The sequence below is a fragment of the Oncorhynchus tshawytscha genome, linkage group LG21 (genome assembly GCF_018296145.1).
Source record: "Oncorhynchus tshawytscha isolate Ot180627B linkage group LG21, Otsh_v2.0, whole genome shotgun sequence".
Lineage (NCBI taxonomy): Eukaryota > Metazoa > Chordata > Actinopteri > Salmoniformes > Salmonidae > Oncorhynchus > Oncorhynchus tshawytscha.
Genome location: NC_056449.1, coordinates 9,927,437 through 9,946,127, shown reverse-complemented (window position 1 = coordinate 9,946,127; position 18,691 = coordinate 9,927,437). Strand labels below are relative to the sequence as shown.

Below are 18,691 nucleotides of genomic sequence, written 5' to 3'. Positions count from 1 at the left end.
AGTTGTGAAACGGGGACTGCGTCTTTGTGTGGCCAGAGCTGTACATGGTTTGTGTGCATCTAGCCCTCTCCTCCACTGCTGAGTGGAAAGTGAGAGTGGGCTGAGCCAAAGCACTGGGTGACATGTTTATCCCTCTGCTTGGTGCTCACGGTCGTACCACTCTGTTCCTCTATCAGGCCCAGAGATCTGCACAGCGATGTTGCTCCCCCTCCATCAATCTGCTCTTCCTTCCCCCTCACTTTCTTTCTCTTCCCCCTCCTGACCTGAGATGGAAACTAACCACCTCTCTCTCTAGCAACCGTAACTTAAACTAAAGTCTAAACTGCCCATCCCCAGTGTAAACAGGCTTAGCATACGGAGGGATAGCTGGTATAAATACAGTGGCCTACCAGTAGTCACTAAAGTTCCTGTCAGACAACTGGCATGGCAATTCCACTGGAACCCCCATGGGGACTGTTTTGGCTCAATTCCACTGGAAGAACCAGAAGGAACTAGGACTAATGGGATCTGGGAAGCAGCAGGCAAAGGGTGGGTGAGATGCTGTAGTCCTGAACTCTGAACTTGTTAGTCAATTGGCAACAGTTCATCGCCTCTGCTGTCTTCAGCGGCATAATCAAATTTGATGATTTATATACAACAGGTGTAGTAGACCTTACAGTGAAATGATTCCTTACGAGCCTTCCTTCAATTCCTTCAATGCAGTTAAAAAAAATACAGATAAGAAATAAAAGAAAGAAGTAATTAAAGAGCAGCAGTAAAATAACAATACAAACAAACAGACTATATACAGGGGGGTACCGGTACAGAGTCAATGTGTGGGGGCACCGGTTTGTTTAGGTAATATGTACATGTAGGTAGAGTTATTAAAGTGACTATGCATAGATGGTAACAACAGAGTAGCAGTGGTGTAAAAGAGGAGGGGGGCTCAACATAAAGAGTCTGGCTAGCCATTTGATAGATGTTCAGGAGTCTTATGGCTTGGGGGTTTGAAGCTGTTTAGAAGCCTCTTGGACCTAGAACTTGGCGCTCCGGTGCTGCTTGCCGTGCGGTAGCAGAGAGAACAGTCTATGACTAGGGTGGCTGGAGTCTTTGACAATTTTTACGGCCTTCCTCTGACACCGCCTGGTATAGAGGTCCTGGATGGCAGGAAGCTTGGCCCCAGTGAAGTACTGGGCTGTTCGCACCACCCTCTGTAGTACCTTGCAGTCTGAGGCCAAGCAGTTGCCATACCAGGCAGTGATGCAACCAGATGCTCTCGATGGTGCAGCGGAATAACCTTTTGAGGCTCTTAGGACCCATGCCAAATCTTTTCAGTCTCCTGAGGGGGAATAGGGGTTGTCGTGCCCTCTTCACAACTGTCTTGGTGTGCTTGGACCATGTTAGTTTGTTGGTGATGTGGACAACAATGAACTTGAAGCTCTCAACCTGCTCCACTGCAGCCCCTTCAATGAGAATGGGGGCATGCTTAAACCTCCTTTTCCTGTAGTCCAATCATCTCCTCAGCTGCCTCCTGTTCTTTTATTCACTGTGACCTTTACCTGTTTGAGTAGTGTATCAGTGGGTTCATCTCGGTGCACTGTGTGTACAGTGGATGTACTGGAGTGTGTGGTAAATCAGCATAGTGTGTTCAAGTTAGATTTGAAGGAGCATTTGCAACGTACATGTGCAAACGTGTGAGTCATGATTTTGTAAGAAGTTGTTTGTGTGTGGTGTGTGCGCGCGCACTTGTATGTGGTTGTCCGCTACTAATCCAGCCTTATCCTTACCGCCCAGTTCCTCCCCACACAGCCTACCATTATGTGACTTGGGGGGGGATGCACACATGCGCATACACACACACATGCACACACACACACACACTTTCACATCTTGTCACACCTGCACCTTTCAATTCCCCAGAGGCTTCATGCAAATGGCCCAACAGAATCCAAACACACAACCCCCCCCCCTCCTCTTTTTCCTTTTACCTCTATCTAACATGCTGACCAGACCGCTCACGTGCCCACGTGTGTGTGTGTTGATTTTGTCAATCCACACCAGACGTGATCAGGACACGCAGGTTGAAATATCTCAACCAACTATATTCATTTGGGGACAGGTTGAAATGCATAAATGTATGTCAATTTAGCTTGCTGTTGCTAGCTAATTTATCCTGGGATATAAACAGGATTTTATTTTACCTGAAATGCACAAGGTCCTCTACTAACAATTAATCAGCATGTTAGTGAGTCGCTCTTCTCTCTGTCGCAAGTCTATTTCTCTGTCTCTCACCCTCGGCGAGCGTCTCCACGCTCTCTTGCCCTCGTTGAGCATCGCCACGCTCTCTCGGCGAGTGTCTCTCGCTCGCTCCCCATTACTGATTGTCTATCTCACTTTGTTTGACAATCAGTAATGGGTGGAGAGACTTACTATCTCTCTACGCTGCTGACTTAAGCAGCCAGGAAGCCCTCCTGTACTTATGAGAGCCTCAAATAGACTCTATAGAAAAAAGCACCACTGTCCTCTAAATAGCTCTGCATGCCTTTGCTGCCTGCCTCCTGATGGAATGGGAGCGGGGTTGGAGAGAGAGATGGAGAGAGGGCCCCTGCCTCCCCTGCCCTGGGACCTGAGGGACTGTCACTCACTCTGACACACTTCTTCCCTGTTCAGATGTAGGGCTCTTTATCAGTGTCAGAGATCTAACCCACCCGTCAGTTCAGTGGAGGAGTCCTCTTATAGCAGAATGCTCGTTCCTATCAAATGACTAGGTTTGGGTTTTGGTGCAGTGTGTGTGCGTGTGTATACATATGGAGGTAAGGGTGTATCAAAAGTTGAGGAATGGGCCTGTTATTTTGTGGTTATTTGCAGGGGTATGGTCTGTAGTTGTGTGATTAATGTGTGACATTCAAGTTTGGTGGAGCGTAGAAAATGTACGAGGGAGAGGAAGTGAACAGCACTCAGGAGAAATAGCCCCCCCCCCGCCCAGGTAATACTAGGGGAACATTGGGGTGGGTGTTTATTTTATTAGCAGCTGTGGAAAAGTTAGCAGGTGGTGTGGGGCTATGGGTGTGGAGTGTTTGTGTGATATAGTGCACTCTGTAGTGGCCACTCTCTGCAGTATGGGTGGGACTGACCGTGTCGGGGACATACTGTCCCCGGCACTTTCAGCCGCAATACAGCCTCTTTTAATATCTTTAATCGGCCTGGACTGGCCACGTCTAGCCCCACTCCCTACCTCCAGATGGGCTTTTATCAATTTATTAAATCGAAAAACGACATGCGCTTTCGTCTGCCCCCACCAACATCTATCACCTGCCTGGGGGGCAGCATTAGTTACAGCTGCATAGACTTGCTGAGGGTGGAGAGGGTCCTGGCTGGGCCAGGAGAGGTGAGAGGGGAGATGTATTCAATAAAACTCGTGCTCCACCCGAGGGAACCGGCTGGTCCACTCAGGAGTCTCTAACACTGAGACCTGCCACCTGGGTCAACCCAGCTCCACACATTATGGTAAAGTCTTCTCGCTGCCTCTATTTCTGTCCGGGAACACCTGGAGCTACAGAAGAGGAGAGGACTGTTTCACTCTCACATTCGCCCTCCTTTCTTTGACTGACTCCCGGGGAGAGAAACAATGGAGAGTCTGTTCTCTGTTTTCCCTGATTCTGCATTCTGGCTGAAGGTTCAATGTGCACCAGTCCATTTCGGCCTTCTAATTGAATTATTAACTGTAATCACAGCAGTCGGTGCTGAAATGCTTTAGTGCTCAGTACGCTGGCTGCGTGTGTTCGCGGAAGGATGTGTTGCTGAGGGAGCAGCGAGTTCTTTCACTTCCTCATTGTCAGTCCTCTCACAGGTGAGCAGGGAAACACCGGAAAGAGGGCTCACAACACGCCTCCTGCCTCAGCTGATACCTATCGGACATCTTGTACAGCTCATGCGCTGAATGCCAAAAACGCGTGTGTGCACAACTCTGTGTGTGTGTTCCGTAACAAGCGCCACTTGCTCAGTGGGAGCGGAGCCTCTGGCGTCTCCTGAAAGCCTCTGGCGTGCTGCAGGATCAGGAGAGCGGGGGTAAATCTGCCGTGTGACAGCATTAAGAGGGTACACACACAATTACACAAAGGCTGTGTGTTGTTGGGGGCTGTTTTTGCAGGTCAAGCTTTTGTCTCTGTGCTCCTGAGCTGCTAGTTGCTTGGGATTACCTGACTGGCCCTGTGCAGGCTCCCTCTCGCTCTCGGTCTCTAGGCTCATTAGTGGCCAGATTCCTGTACGTGCTCACGCACACACACACACACAGATTCCTGTACGCGCGCACACACACACACAGATTCCTGTACGCGCACACACACACACAGATTCCTGTACGCGCTCACGCACACACACAGATTCCTGTACGCGCTCACGCACACACACAGATTTCTGTACGCGCTCACGCACGCGCACACACAGATTTCTGTACGCGCTCACGCACGCGCACACACACAGATTCCTGTACGCGCTCACGCACACACACACACACACACACACACAGATTCCTGTACGCGCTCACGCACACACACACACACAGATTTCTGTACGCGCTCACGCACACACACACACACAGATTTCTGTACGCGCTCACGCACGCGCACACACACACACACAGATTCCTGTACGCGCTCACGCACGCGCACACACACACAGATTCCTGTACGCGCTCACGCACGCGCACACACACACAGATTCCTGTACGCGCTCACGCACACACACACAGATTCCTGTACGCGCTCACGCACACACACACACACACACACAGATTCCTGTACGCGCTCACGCACACACACACACACACACACAGATTTCTGTACGCGCTCACGCACGCGCACACACACACACAGATTCCTGTACGCGCTCACGCACGCGCACACACACACACACAGATTCCTGTACGCGCTCACGCACGCGCACACACACACACACAGATTCCTGTACGCGCTCACGCACGCGCACACACAGATTCCTGTACGCGCTCACGCACGCGCACACACAGATTCCTGTACGCGCTCACGCACGCGCACACACAGATTCCTGTACGCGCTCACGCACGCGCACACACAGATTCCTGTACGCGCTCACGCACGCGCACACACACACAGATTCCTGTACGCGCTCACGCACGCGCACACACAGATTCCTGTACGCGCTCACGCACGCACGCGCACACACAGATTCCTGTACGCGCTCACGCACGCACAGATTCCTGTACGCGCTCACGCACGCGCACACACAGATTCCTGTACGCGCACACGCACGCGCACACACAGATTCCTGTACGCGCTCACGCACGCACAGATTCCTGTACGCGCTCACGCACACACACACACACACACACAGATTCCTGTACGCGCTCACGCACACACACAGATTCCTGTACGCGCTCACGCACACACACAGATTCCTGTACGCGCTCACGCACGCGCACACACACAGATTCCTGTACGCGCTCACGCACACACACACAGATTCCTGTACGCGCTCACGCACACACACAGATTCCTGTACGCGCTCACGCACACACACACACACAGATTCCTGTACGCGCTCACGCACACACACAGATTCCTGTACGCGCTCACGCACGCGCACACACACAGATTCCTGTACGCGTCCACGCACACGCACACACACAGATTCCTGTACGCGCTCACGCACGCGCACACACACAGATTCCTGCACCGCACACACCCACAGATTCCTGTACGCGCTCACGCACGCGCACACACACACAGATTCCTGTACGCGCTCACGCACGCGCACACACACAGATTCCTGTACGCGTGCACGCACACACACACACAGATTCCTGTACGCGCTCACGCACACACACACACACAGATTCCTGTACGCACACAGCACGCACACACACACAGATTCCTGTACGCGCGCACGCACACACAGATTCCTGTACGCGCGCACGCACACACAGATTCCTGTACGCGCTCACGCACACACACACACAGATTCCTGTACGCGCTCACGCACACACACACAGATTCCTGTACGCGCTCACGCACACACACACACAGATTCCTGTACGCGCGCACACACACACACACACAGATTCCTGTACACACGCACACACACACAGATTCCTGTACGCGCTCACGCACACACACACACAGATTCTTGTACGCGCGCACGCACACAGATTCCTGTACGCGCGCACGCACACACACACACAGATTCTTGTACGCGCACGCACACACAGATTCTTGTACGCGCACGCACACACACACACAGATTCTTGTACGCGCACGCACACAGATTCCTGTACGCGCGCGCACACAGATTCTTGTACGCGCGCGCGCACACACAGATTCCTGTACGCGCGCACGCACACAGATTCCTGTACGCGCGCACGCACACAGATTCTTGTACGCGCGCACGCACACAGATTCTTGTACGCGCGCGCACACAGATTCTGTACGCGCGCGCGCACACAGATTCCTGTACGCGCGCGCACACACAGATTCTGTACGCGCGCACACACACAGATTCTTGTACGCGCGCGCACACAGATTCTTGTACGCGCGCGCACACACACACAGATTCCTGTACGCGCTCACGCACAGCACACACAGATTCCTGTACGCGCGCGCACACACCGATTCCTGTACGCGCGCGCACACACACAGATTCTTGTACGCGCGCGCGCACACACGATTCTTGTACTGCCCTGGCCTGCTGCCAGCACGGCTCTCAGTAGCACAGCAGAGAGGGCCTTCCGTTTCTGTTGGCGCAGCACCATGCACAGCAGGAACCAGCCCCCGTGTGGTTTTAGATTAAATACCACGGTGTCCCTGGCCCACAATTAGATTCCTGTAGGCCAAGCTGCACTTCTCCTATTCTGTCTCAGTACAAAATGTCTCCATGCGCGCGCACACAGATTCCTGTACGCGCTCACGCACACACACACAGATTCTTGTACGCGCTCACGCGCACACACACACAGATTCCTGTACGCGCGCACGCACACAGATTCTTACGCGCTCACGCACGCACACACACAGATTCCTGTACGCGCGCACGCACACACACACAGATTCCTGTACGCGCTGCACGCACACACACAGATTCCTGTCACGCGCGCACGCACGCACACACACAGATTCCTGTACGCGCGCACGCACACAGATTCTTGTACGCGCGCGCACGCACACAGATTCTTGTACGCGCGCACGCACACACACACACACAGATTCCTGTACGCGCTCACGCACACACAGATTCTTGTACGCGCGCACGCGCACACACACAGATTCTTGTACGCGTCGCGCACGCACACAGATTCCTGTGTACGCGCACACGCACAGCACACAGATTCCTGTACGCGCGCGCGCACACAGATTCCTGTACGCGCGCGCGCACACAGATTCTTGTACGCGCGCACGCACACACACACACAGATTCTTGTACGCGCGCGCACACAGATTCCTGTACGCGCTCACGCGCGCACACACACAGATTCTTGTACGCGCGCACGCACACACACAGATTCTTGTACGCGCGCACACACAGATTCCTGTACGCGCGCGCACACAGATTCCTGTACGCGCGCACACACACAGATTCTGTACGCGCGCACGCACACAGATTCTGTACGCGCGCACACACACAGATTCCTGTACGCGCGCACGCACACAGATTCCTTGTACGCGCGCACGCACACAGATTCTTGTACGCGCGCACACACACAGATTCCTGTACGCGCGCGCACACAGATTCTTGTACGCGCGCACACACACACAGATTCTTGTACGCGCGCACACAGATTCTTGTACGCGCGCACACACACAGATTCCTGTACGCGCTCACGCACACACACACAGATTCCTGTACGCGCGCGCGCACGCACACACACAGATTCCTGTACGCGCGCGCGCACGCACAGACACAGATTCCTGTACGCGCGCGCACGCACAGATTCTTGTACGAGCGCGCGCACACAGATTCTTGTACGCGCACGCACACACAGATTCCTGTACGCGCGCACGCACACACACACACAGATTCCTGCGCGCGCACACGCACAGATTCCTGTACGCGATTCCTGTACGCGCGCGCACACACACACAGATTCCTGTACGCGCGCGCACGCACACACAGATTCCTGTACGCGCTCACGCGCGCGCACACACACAGATTCCTGTGCGCGCTCACGCACGCGCGCACACACACAGATTCCTGTACGCGCGCGCGCGCGCACACACAGATTCCTGTACGCGCGCGCGCGCACACACACAGATTCCTGTACGCGCTCGCGCACACACACAGATTCTTGTACGCGCACACACACACAGATTCTTGTACGCGCGCACACACAGATTCCTGTACGCGCACGCACGCACACACAGATTCTTGTACGCGCTGTACGCGCGCACACACACAGATTCCTGTACGCGCGCGCACACACAGATTCTTGTACGCGCGCGCACACAGATTCTTGTACGCGCGCGCACACACAGATTCTTGTACGCGCGCGCACACACACAGATTCTTGTTTCAGATTCATGTACTCGCTCACGCACACACACACAGATTCCTGTACTCGCTCACGCACACACACACAGATTCCTGTACGCGCTCACGCACGCGCACACACACACAGATTCATGTACGCGCGCACGCACACACACAGATTCCTGTACGCGCTCACGCACGCACACACACACAGATTCCTGTACGCGCTCACGCACGCACACACACAGATTCCTGTACGCGCGCACGCACGCACACACACAGATTCCTGCACGCGCACACGCACGCACACACACACACACACAGATTCCTGTACGCGCACACACACACAGATTCCTGTACGCGCGCACGCACGCACACACAGATTCCTGTACACGCGCACGCACACACAGATTCCTGTACGCGCTCACGCACGCGCGCACACACAGATTCCTGTACGCGCTCACGCACGCACACACAGATTCCTGTACGCGCTCACGCACGCGCACACACACAGATTCCTGTACGCGCTCGCGCACACACACAGATTCCTGTACGCGCTCGCGCACACACACAGATTCCTGTACGCGCTCACGCACACACACAGATTCCTGTACGCGCTCACGCACACACAGATTCCTGTACGCGCTCACGCACGCGCACACACACAGATTCCTGTACGCGCTCGCGCACACACACAGATTCCTGTACGCGCACGCGCACACACACAGATTCCTGTACGCGCTCACGCACACATTTCTGTACTGCCCCTGGCCTGCTGTCCAGCACGGCTCTCAGTAGCCCAGCAGGAGAGGGCCTGCTCCGTGTTCTGTTGGCATCAGCACCATGCAGGCAGCAGGAACCAGCCCCCGTGTGGTTTTAGATTAAATACCACGGTGTCCCTGGCCCACTTAATTAGGTGTCCTGCAGGTCCAAGCTGCTTGGGTTCTTCTCCTATTCTGTCTCAGTACAAAATGTCTCCATGTCTCTCTGTTGGACTAGGTGCTGTGGAGCCGAGACTGGCGCACACACACACACATGTGCACGCGCATACTCAGGCAGACATTGCACTACAACCTGTATTTATGTGGGAGTGCCCCCGCCCATGTGCTCGAAGAATCTGTTGTAACCTGTCCAATGTTATTTTTTTCTTCCATACAATGTATTCTCGTCTAAGAAATGGCCTTGGAAATGACTCTTTCACTGCGCCACTCCTGAGACAGTCTCCGAGCTACGTTGTAGGCGAGATAATCACTAATAATCTGAGTAGATTGGCTACCATTTGCGATTTGTCAATAGTGGTAGAATGATGATTTACTGGGAAAGATGGGTTGATCTGTGGTTATCTGAAGGTTGGAATACACACATTCACAGTATACCTGCTTGAGGTCCTCCAATCAGCGGGGAGGATTTTTTGCAATTGGTTTATGTTTTGATTTTTTTTTTTTTTTAAGCGTTGTTAGACCTATTAATAGAAAAGTATCTTGTCTTATGAGGCTTTATTATCTGAATGGTATAGTACATAAAGTATCTGGTATTCTGTTCTACAGGTCATTGTAGACACCCCCACCAGCCCAGTCACTAGTGGCCTGCCATTGTTCTTCGTCATCACAGTAACAGCCATTAAACAGGTAAGACATGACACTGTCCCCATTTTGAATTCATTGCCCCCCCCCCTTTGAAATATAACAATTACTAGAATGGACATACCCATTCTAAAGGGGCTTTTCACATTCTACAAATTACATTTCTATGGTCCCCTTTATAGCCCCTCTATGCATCTCTCCACCGCCTCTCTTCCACGTTTTTAATTACATACCTTTCCCTTTAAATGCGTGTATTTTGGCGGTTGAAATAGTGAATCATTTCAAATGCTTTGTTTTTTTTGTCACAGCCGAAGTAATGCTGGCCGTGCGGGTCAATGCCGGTTGTCTGGAGAACATGACCAAATGGTGTGACAGTCTCTAGTATATTGTCTCTTTGACTGCTGCAGCTGTGTTCCTGCCTTTTTAGATGTATTGTTTTAGAGATGGGCTTTTCTGAGGCCTGCTGCTAGGGCTTTTTGAAATGCACAATGGAGGGTGTACTTCCTATATGGGACACATTGATGGCAGCTAGCGACGCTGCTGCCTTTATCCAGGCTTTGAAGTGGGACACCAGGGGAGGTTCTCTGTAGACTGGGCGAGGTGAACACAGACCTGTAGTCAGTTCCGTACTAAAAAGACGTGTGTGTGTGTGTGTGTGTGTGTCGCTCTCTCGCTCCTTCTCCCCCTTCCTCCCTCTCGCTCCTTCTCCCTCGCTCTCCCGCTCCTTCTCCCCCTTTCTCGCTCTCCCTCCCATATCTCTCTCAGGGCTATGAGGACTGGCTGCGGCACAAGGCAGACAATGAGGTGAATAAGTACCTGGTGACGGTGCTGGAGGACGGCCGGAGAGCACGCAAGGAGAGCGAGAAGATCAAGGTAGCTTTTCAGCAAGCTGCGCCTCGGCCAAGTCCCCTGGAAATAAATATCCCCTTGGGGACGCGGGGCGGGGTGGAGGGGAAGGAGAGGTAGTTGGCATCTTGGCATGTTCCAGTGTTTTTGATAGTGTTGCTCTAATGTACCGTATGGTAATCCCAAGTAGGTAATGCTGAATGAAGGTGGATGGTATTTCAGTCACGTATAGATTTACAACCCCAAATTGACCTCTAGACCTCCCTATGCACATTGGAACTGTGTAGATCTGCGTGGATTTGACAGGTATAATCTTCACAGACCTTCACAGGGGACTATTGGTGGATTTGGGATGAGCCTCGCCTCTACGTTCCTTACGTGTTCTATGTTCCACTAGGTCGGGGATGTGGTTGAGGTGGTGGAGGATGAGACCTTCCCCTGTGACCTCATCCTGCTGCAGTCCAGCCGGGAGGACGAGACCTGCTTTGTCACCACGGCCAGTCTGGACGGGGAGTCCAACCATAAGGTGGAGTGCTGCTACAGTAACACCTGTGTCACGGTGCCATTGAGGCGTGTGGTCTGTGGGGGCATGACATTGCTTTCAATCTGCCATCACTCCCACTCCTTTTCTCAATCCAGGCATTTGTCACGTGCTTTGTAAACAACAGGTGTAGACGAACAGTGACATTTTTACTTATGGGTACATTTCCAACAATGCAGAGTAAAAAATGGAAGTAGATTATAGTGTATAGACGGTGTATGTCTCAGCGTATGTGAAAGTCTGTGTCAGTATGTGTGGTGTTACGTAACGGCTTGTAGCCCGTAACAGAGGGAGAACACGGAGATAAAGAAATAACAAACATATATATTTATGAAATGAAGTCCACTATATCCAAGTAAAAATGTGTGTGTGTGTGTAGTCAGTAGTGTAAGTGAGTGGATGTGCATAGATCGTGATAATAAGGGGTGTTGAGAGGTACCAAAACAAATGAACACAAAAGCCCCAAAATGCCACAACCAAAAACAGTCTGTCTGTGTGGAGAGAGTCCCAGGAGTGTCCCATTTTACTGATGACCCTCCCAGTTCCGCCCACCGACATCCTATTAAGCAAAACAAGAGCAGAGAGAGAGAGTGCGGCAGTCACTGTGGGTAGAGTCCAGTGTGTGTACTCAGTCAGTGCAGAACAGGGTCAATGCAGGTAATCCAGGTAGACCTCTGATTAGCAGTCTTATGGCTTGGGGGTAGAAACTGATCAGGGTCCTGCTACTTCCAGACTTGGTGCACTGGTACCGCTTGCCGTGCGGTAGCAGAGAGAATGGTCTGTGGCTGGAGTCTTTATCAGTTTGAGGGCCTTCCTCTGTCACCGCCTGGTATAGACGTCCTGAATGGCAGGGAGCTCGGCCCCAGTGATGTGCTGGGCCGTACACACTACCCTCTGTATAGCACCTTGCGGTCGGATGCCAGTTGCTGTACCAAGCGGTGACACGGCCAGGCAAGATGCTCCCGATGGTACAGCTGTAGAACGTTTTGAGGATCTGAGGGCCCATGCCAAATCTTTGCAGCCTCCTGAGGGGGAAGAGGCATCGTTGTGCCCTCGTCACAACTGTGTGGGTGTGTGTGGGCCATGATAATTCCTTAGGGATGTGGACACCGAGGAACTTGAAGCTCTCGACCCGCTCCACTACAGTCCCGTCGACGTGTGTTAGTGTGCGTGACTACATGCGCCTGTGTATATGTGTGTGTGTGTGTTGCAATGATGACCTGAAAAAGTCAGCACTCACTTACTTTCTCTCTCTCCCTCTCAGACACACTACACAGTGCCAGACACAGAGAAGGGCCTGGAGTCTCTCAGTGCCACCGTGGAGTGCGAGCAGCCGCAGCCTGACCTCTACAAGTAGGCTCTGTCGTCCTCGCATGTTCCTCACGCAGAGCTCTGAGAGTAGCAGTGCTGATCTCGGATCAGTCCCCCCCCAGTCTATACAATGATGATCTGAAAGCTAATATTGATCATAGATCAGCACTTCTACTCTGAGAGGCTTTGTGAAAACTATCCCTGGACTGTAAAAACATGTGCACGCTGATTTGTTAGGGTGTAGGGCTTTAGTCAGTTTAATCCACTGTCAATCGGGAATGTCCCGATGACATTTTGATAGCAACAGTGTCATTAGGTAGAGTGTTGGCAGGCTATAAGCTTTCTAGCTCTCTGACAGGTTATTATTAGCGACGTTGGACTGTTAGTAAACCTGATTGGTGGAAGAGACTGGCCAGGAATTGAAAGGAAGGTTGAGTTAGATTTGGCCCATGCTGCATAGAGGAACAGACCCAGTCGTTTGAACAGCTGGAGTCTCTCCAGAGACTTATTGGTTTGGCGCCACCTATGGCCAAGGAGCGGCCGTTACAGTACAATTTGGCGCCATAAATGCATCCGTGATGTTTCAGACAGCCTAAGGAACTGAAGACGCCAGATGCTGCTCCTTTTCGCAATCAATAAAACAGAGTTGCCGTGCCAGCGTGCTGTCGGACAAACCACCCATCATATTAGCTCACTCTAAATTGGTGCAGTCTATGCAAAGTCCTGGTGATCAGCATATGGCATTGTGATAGTTTTACATCTGACTAGTCCCTGTGCTGCAGATAGTATTATTCATCAGTGTGTGTTTCTTTCTGATATCAGAAAATATTCAAATTGACCATTTCTAGCCCATTGCACAGTTGATTCAATTCAGGTCCATCGTGAGATGAGATCAAATAGAGCGTCTGCCATTGGGTAGGGCATTCATGAGGGTCTGTGTTTCTACAGGTTTGTGGGGCGTATGCACATCTACAAGAATGACCAGGAGCCTGCTGTGAGGTAAGCGTTCTGGCCACTCCCCTATCGGTTCCCCCTTAGCCCTGGTTACCCCCTTCTCCCGTACCTCAGTCTAAAAAAAAAAAGAAATGAAAGCACAGTCGTTTAAGCACTTTTGTCTTCTCGCTTTTTGTATAACCATCAAATCATTATTTCATTGATCCATAACTCCAAACGAGCATGAAAGTAATACTGGACTTGGCCCAGACTCAGGGCAGCGCTTCCAAAGTGCTCTCTGAAGCGTTTGTCACCGGGCCGCTTTGTAAGGATCTTATAAAAGATGACGTTCTGTGTCCTTCACAAGAACAGTTGGGGCAGAGTAGACGTCAACTCAAGACTGCAGTTATCCATTGATAGTATTAGGCAAGAGCAAACGCTAGTGTGCCGCTATAAGAGAAGGCAGGGGTCTTGGTGTTTTTGGAGAAGGTTTGTGACTTTCTTTTCTCTTTGTGTGGTGTCCCTCAGGTCTTTGGGTCCAGAGAATCTCCTCCTGAAAGGCGCTACCTTGAAGAATACTCAGAAGATTTATGGTGACTCAATTGTTTAATGCAAATGAGGGTCTGAATGATGGTCAGCGTGTGAGCCTGTCCTGACCAACTCTCCTTCTTCTTCTAGGAGTGGCAGTGTACTCTGGCATGGAAACCAAAATGGCTCTGAACTACCAGGGGAAGTCCCAGAAGCGATCTGTGGTGGAGAAGTAAGGGCGGGCAAAGATCGTTAGAGAAAAGGACAATCAGATGTGTAAATGAGGGGCTATAATTGACCGGTCTCAAGACCACATGTTGAGTGTCTCGGTCTTGTGTCGGATACATTTGTTCTTGGTCTTAACTCGATCTCGGACAGTGAGGACTCGTCATTTCTTCCTGAGACCAGCCGAGTAAAAAATAAACTATCAGCTTCCATTTACGAGGCCATATATATATATATATATATATATATATATATAACACACACATATACCTATAGGCCTTCGGTGTGTGACAGGTTAGTAGTACAGGTTAGGCCATATATTATATGGAGACCCTATAGGCCTTCGGTGTGTGACAGGTTACAGTGGAGAACCTGTAGGCCTTCAGGATGTGACAGGTTAGTACAGTGGAGAACCTGTAGGCCTTCAGTGTGTGTGACAGGTTAGTACAGTGGAGAACCTGTAGGCCTTCAGTTAGTGTGTGACAGGTTAGTACAGTGGAGAACCTGTAGGCCTTCAGTGTGTGTGACAGGTTAGTACAGTGGAGAACCTGTAGGCCTTCAGTGTGTGTGTGACAGGTTAGTGCAGTGGTGAACCTGACCTGGCCTTCTGTGTGTGTGAGGCCTTGTGTGTGTGACAGGTTAGTACAGTGGAGAACCTGTAGGCCTTCAGTGTGTGTGACAGGTTAGTACAGTGGAGAACCTGTAGGCCTTCAGTGTGTGTGACAGGTTAGTACAGTGGAGAACCTGTAGGCCTTCAGTGTGTGTGACAGGTTAGTTACAGTGGAGAACCTGTAGGCCTTCAGTGTGTGTGACAGGTTAGTGCAGTGGAGAACCTGTAGGCCTTCAGTGTGTGTGTGACAGTGGTGAACCTGTGGCCTTCAGTGGTGAAGGTTAGTGCAGTGGTGAACCTGTAGGCCTTCAGTGTGTGTGTGACAGGTTAGAGGAGAACCTGTAGGCCTTCAGTGTGTGTGTGACAGGTTAGTGCAGTGGTGAACCTGTAGGCCTTCAGTGTGTGTGTTAGTGACAGGTTGGAGAACCTGTAGGCCTTCAGTGTGTGTGTGACAGGTTAGTGCAGTGGTGAACCTGTAGGCCTGTGTGTGTTAGTGCAGGTTAGGCCTGCAGTGGTGAACCTGTAGGCCTTCAGTGTGTGTGTGACAGGTTAGTGCAGTGGTGAACCTGTAGGCCTTCAGTGTGTGTGTGACAGGTTAGTGCAGTGGTGAACCTGTAGGCCTTCAGTGTGTGTGTGACAGGTTAGTGCAGTGGTGAACCTGTAGGCCTTCAGTGTGTGTGTGACAGGTTAGTGCAGTGGTGAACCTGTAGGCCTTCAGTGTGTGTGTGACAGGTTAGTGCAGTGGTGAACCTGTAGGTTAGTGCAGTGGAGAACCTGTAGGTCTTCAGTGTGTGTGTGACAGGTTAGTGCAGTGGAGAACCTGTAGGTCTTCAGTGTGTGTGTGACAGGTTAGTGCAGTGGAGAACCTGTACAGGTCTTCAGTGTGTGTGTGACAGGTTAGTGCAGTGGAGAACCTGTAGGTTCTTCAGTAGGTTAGTGCAGTGGAGAACCTGTAGGTCTTCAGTGTGTGTGTGTGACAGGTTAGTGCAGTGGAGAACCTGTAGGTCTTCAGTGTGTGTGACAGGTTAGTGCAGTGGAGAACCTGTAGGTCTTCAGTGTGTGTGTGTGACAGGTTAGTGCAGTGGAGAACCTGTAGGTCTTCAGTGTGTGTGTGTGACAGGTTAGTGCAGTGGAGAACCTGTAGGTCTTCAGTGTGTGTGTGACAGGTTAGTTACAGTGGTGAACCTGTAGGTCTTCAGTGTGTGTGACAGGTTAGTACAGTGGTGAACCTGTAGGTCTTCAGTGTGTGTGTGTGTGTGTGACAGGTTAGTACAGTGGTGAACCTATAGGTCTTCAGTGTGTGTGACAGGTTAGTACAGTGGTGAACCTATAGGTCTTCAGTGTGTAACAGGTTGGTGATTCTGAAAGGACATCAAGCGTAATACCAGGGCACTCATGTAGGAGAGTGCACGTTTTATAAAACACAAAAGGCCAGTGGTGTAGTGGAGGGTATTCTCGGGTGTAAGCTGTCAACCCACAGTTCAATGCAACTATTACTTCCCTTTTTTTTCCAGTGGGTATTGCGTAACCTCACTCCTTAATCCCTGCTGATGCGTATCAAAGTAGTGGAGGTATACAGCTTATCACTTATGTAGTACAATGGAGAAATCATGCACAAAGTAGCCTACACAATCGCAAAGCACGTGACATATATTCACACACACGCCGCATATCATCTGCAGGCAGCAAGTGTGCAGCGCTCAACTGGTTTTGGCATGGAGCAGCTCACAGAAGAATGACGCAGGTAGAGTAGGGAAGACATTTCACTTCATTTCATTTCTGTAAATCTACCAGTATATGCTAATTAAGGCAACAATGGGTATGCAAACCAGGTATTTAAAAAGTTTAGTCCGAAGTGTTGATTAGTAGACTTAGTAATGAGCATTTGTCACCATGCGCCGTTTGCATCAGGGGCGTAGACATGGATGGGCCTGGGTGGACAGAGGCCCATCCATTTGGGAGCCAGGCCTTGACAAGCCCACCCAATCAGATTGATGTGGTTCAAGCATTGTTGTGGACTAAGACCATTTAAAGTTTTGTATTTTTCTATAAAAAAAAGTGGTTTTGAGAGTGAAAATCTGAAATGTATAGGAAAACTCATTTAAAAAAACAGGAATACAGGAGTTTTCACACAAGGTGCCATTCCTTCCTTAGGTGGGCCGTTTGGGAACATTTTTGGCAAGATCTGAGTATACCTGGCACCACTATACCACTGCATAGGGCCGATGGAAAGAGAGCAGTCACATACAGCATGATTTTAAAGGATAAGCAGTCCATAAACTCTGACATAGTAGGTCCCAATCAGAATACAAAAACACAACCATTGAGCATTTCCCAATTGAATTTTACAACTATTACTTCCCGTTACAAAAAAAACATTTCACGTTAAGCACACAAAGTAACCGGTGACCTAAAGTTTAAACAACGTTTTAACTACTTTGCAGATATGAAACAGACAATCATAATATCAGTCAAAAAGATCAAATTCCCAGTTTATGCTACAAAACCTACATTATAAGAGGTTTTAAAAGTTGGCTTTATTTGACTCAGCGTTCCATAACGTACACTAAGGCATTGTTGGCAGAGTAGATGGATGCAGTTCAATGCATGATTCATATAATTCATCATTAGCATTAGTTGATCTTGTTGTTAATGTGCATAACTGAGGGGGAGAGAGCCTACCTCTTCATGGTTGTTTGATCAACGGGACTGTTAAGTTCGCAAATGAAAGGGGACTCCCGTGGTGTTAACATATTTGCATAAATCGGCTTTTGGCGAATGCGTTCTAATGATCTGAAGTCGAGGTGTTGTAACTGCCTGTAAATACACAGTCCTGTTCCAAGTGAACGATGGCAGCCCGTGTGGCTTGTTTGTATAAAGGCCTACTGTAGTTCTGATTGGCTATAGCGCACTGGTCTATGTAGACTGCAGTGTCTATTAATTGTCCAAACGCACGGCCACTTTCCCACTCTATATAGGCGATAGAATTTTCACAAATGCCTTTAGTATACGTAATTCCCAAACATTCTAAGAATTTGTGAAAATTACCATATCTACAGTGATTTGGTCGCTTGTCAGAAAATGTCATATTTTTTTTTAAAGTCATTCTTCCTGGGGGTGTATTTGAACATATTTTAATAAGATGTCATGTTGCTAAAATGCTGTTAGCTCCACTGTAAATGCAATTTCACACAAGTTATTTTCAAAGAGATGGCTGACAACAGCAGGCTGCAATAAAAAACACAGTTCCTCTCACTAGATGATCGTTTGAAACTTAACTTGTTGTTGAAAGTTATTCTTGAAAAGGGAGAACCTAATAAATGAAAAACAACATCCTCTTTGATAACACCTGCTGCAGCCGCTGCACACTACCTGACAACAAAATCTAGCTAGCTAGACTGGGAAAACTACTGTTCGCTATTGCGTAGTGAACTGTTGGATTTCAAGGCAGATGTTTTTGTAAAAACGGTCCCGCTCATTAAGTCAAAATGTGATTGGTTGATTTCTCTGTCACTCCAAAATGTTGTCCTAATACAGTTGAATGGCAGATGCCTTTTATCTAGCTTCTGATAGCCAATGGCTGACTTAGCTAGATTTATCTCCCTGGAGACCAGCAAATAAAAATACTGACTCAATTGT

General features: G+C 50.2%; 1 protein-coding gene across 1 annotated transcript in view; it reads left to right on the top strand.

The window, feature by feature from the left end:
• The window catches only part of LOC112220880 (phospholipid-transporting ATPase 11C), a 74,116-nt gene that overhangs the window by 34,945 nt on the left and 20,480 nt on the right, over positions 1 to 18,691 (top strand). Inside the window, 7 exon segments of the mRNA XM_024382817.2 lie at positions 10,023 to 10,103; positions 10,824 to 10,931; positions 11,302 to 11,430; positions 12,710 to 12,798; positions 13,705 to 13,755; positions 14,218 to 14,282; positions 14,368 to 14,449. Coding sequence (XP_024238585.2) covers positions 10,023 to 10,103; positions 10,824 to 10,931; positions 11,302 to 11,430; positions 12,710 to 12,798; positions 13,705 to 13,755; positions 14,218 to 14,282; positions 14,368 to 14,449 — 605 coding nt within the window.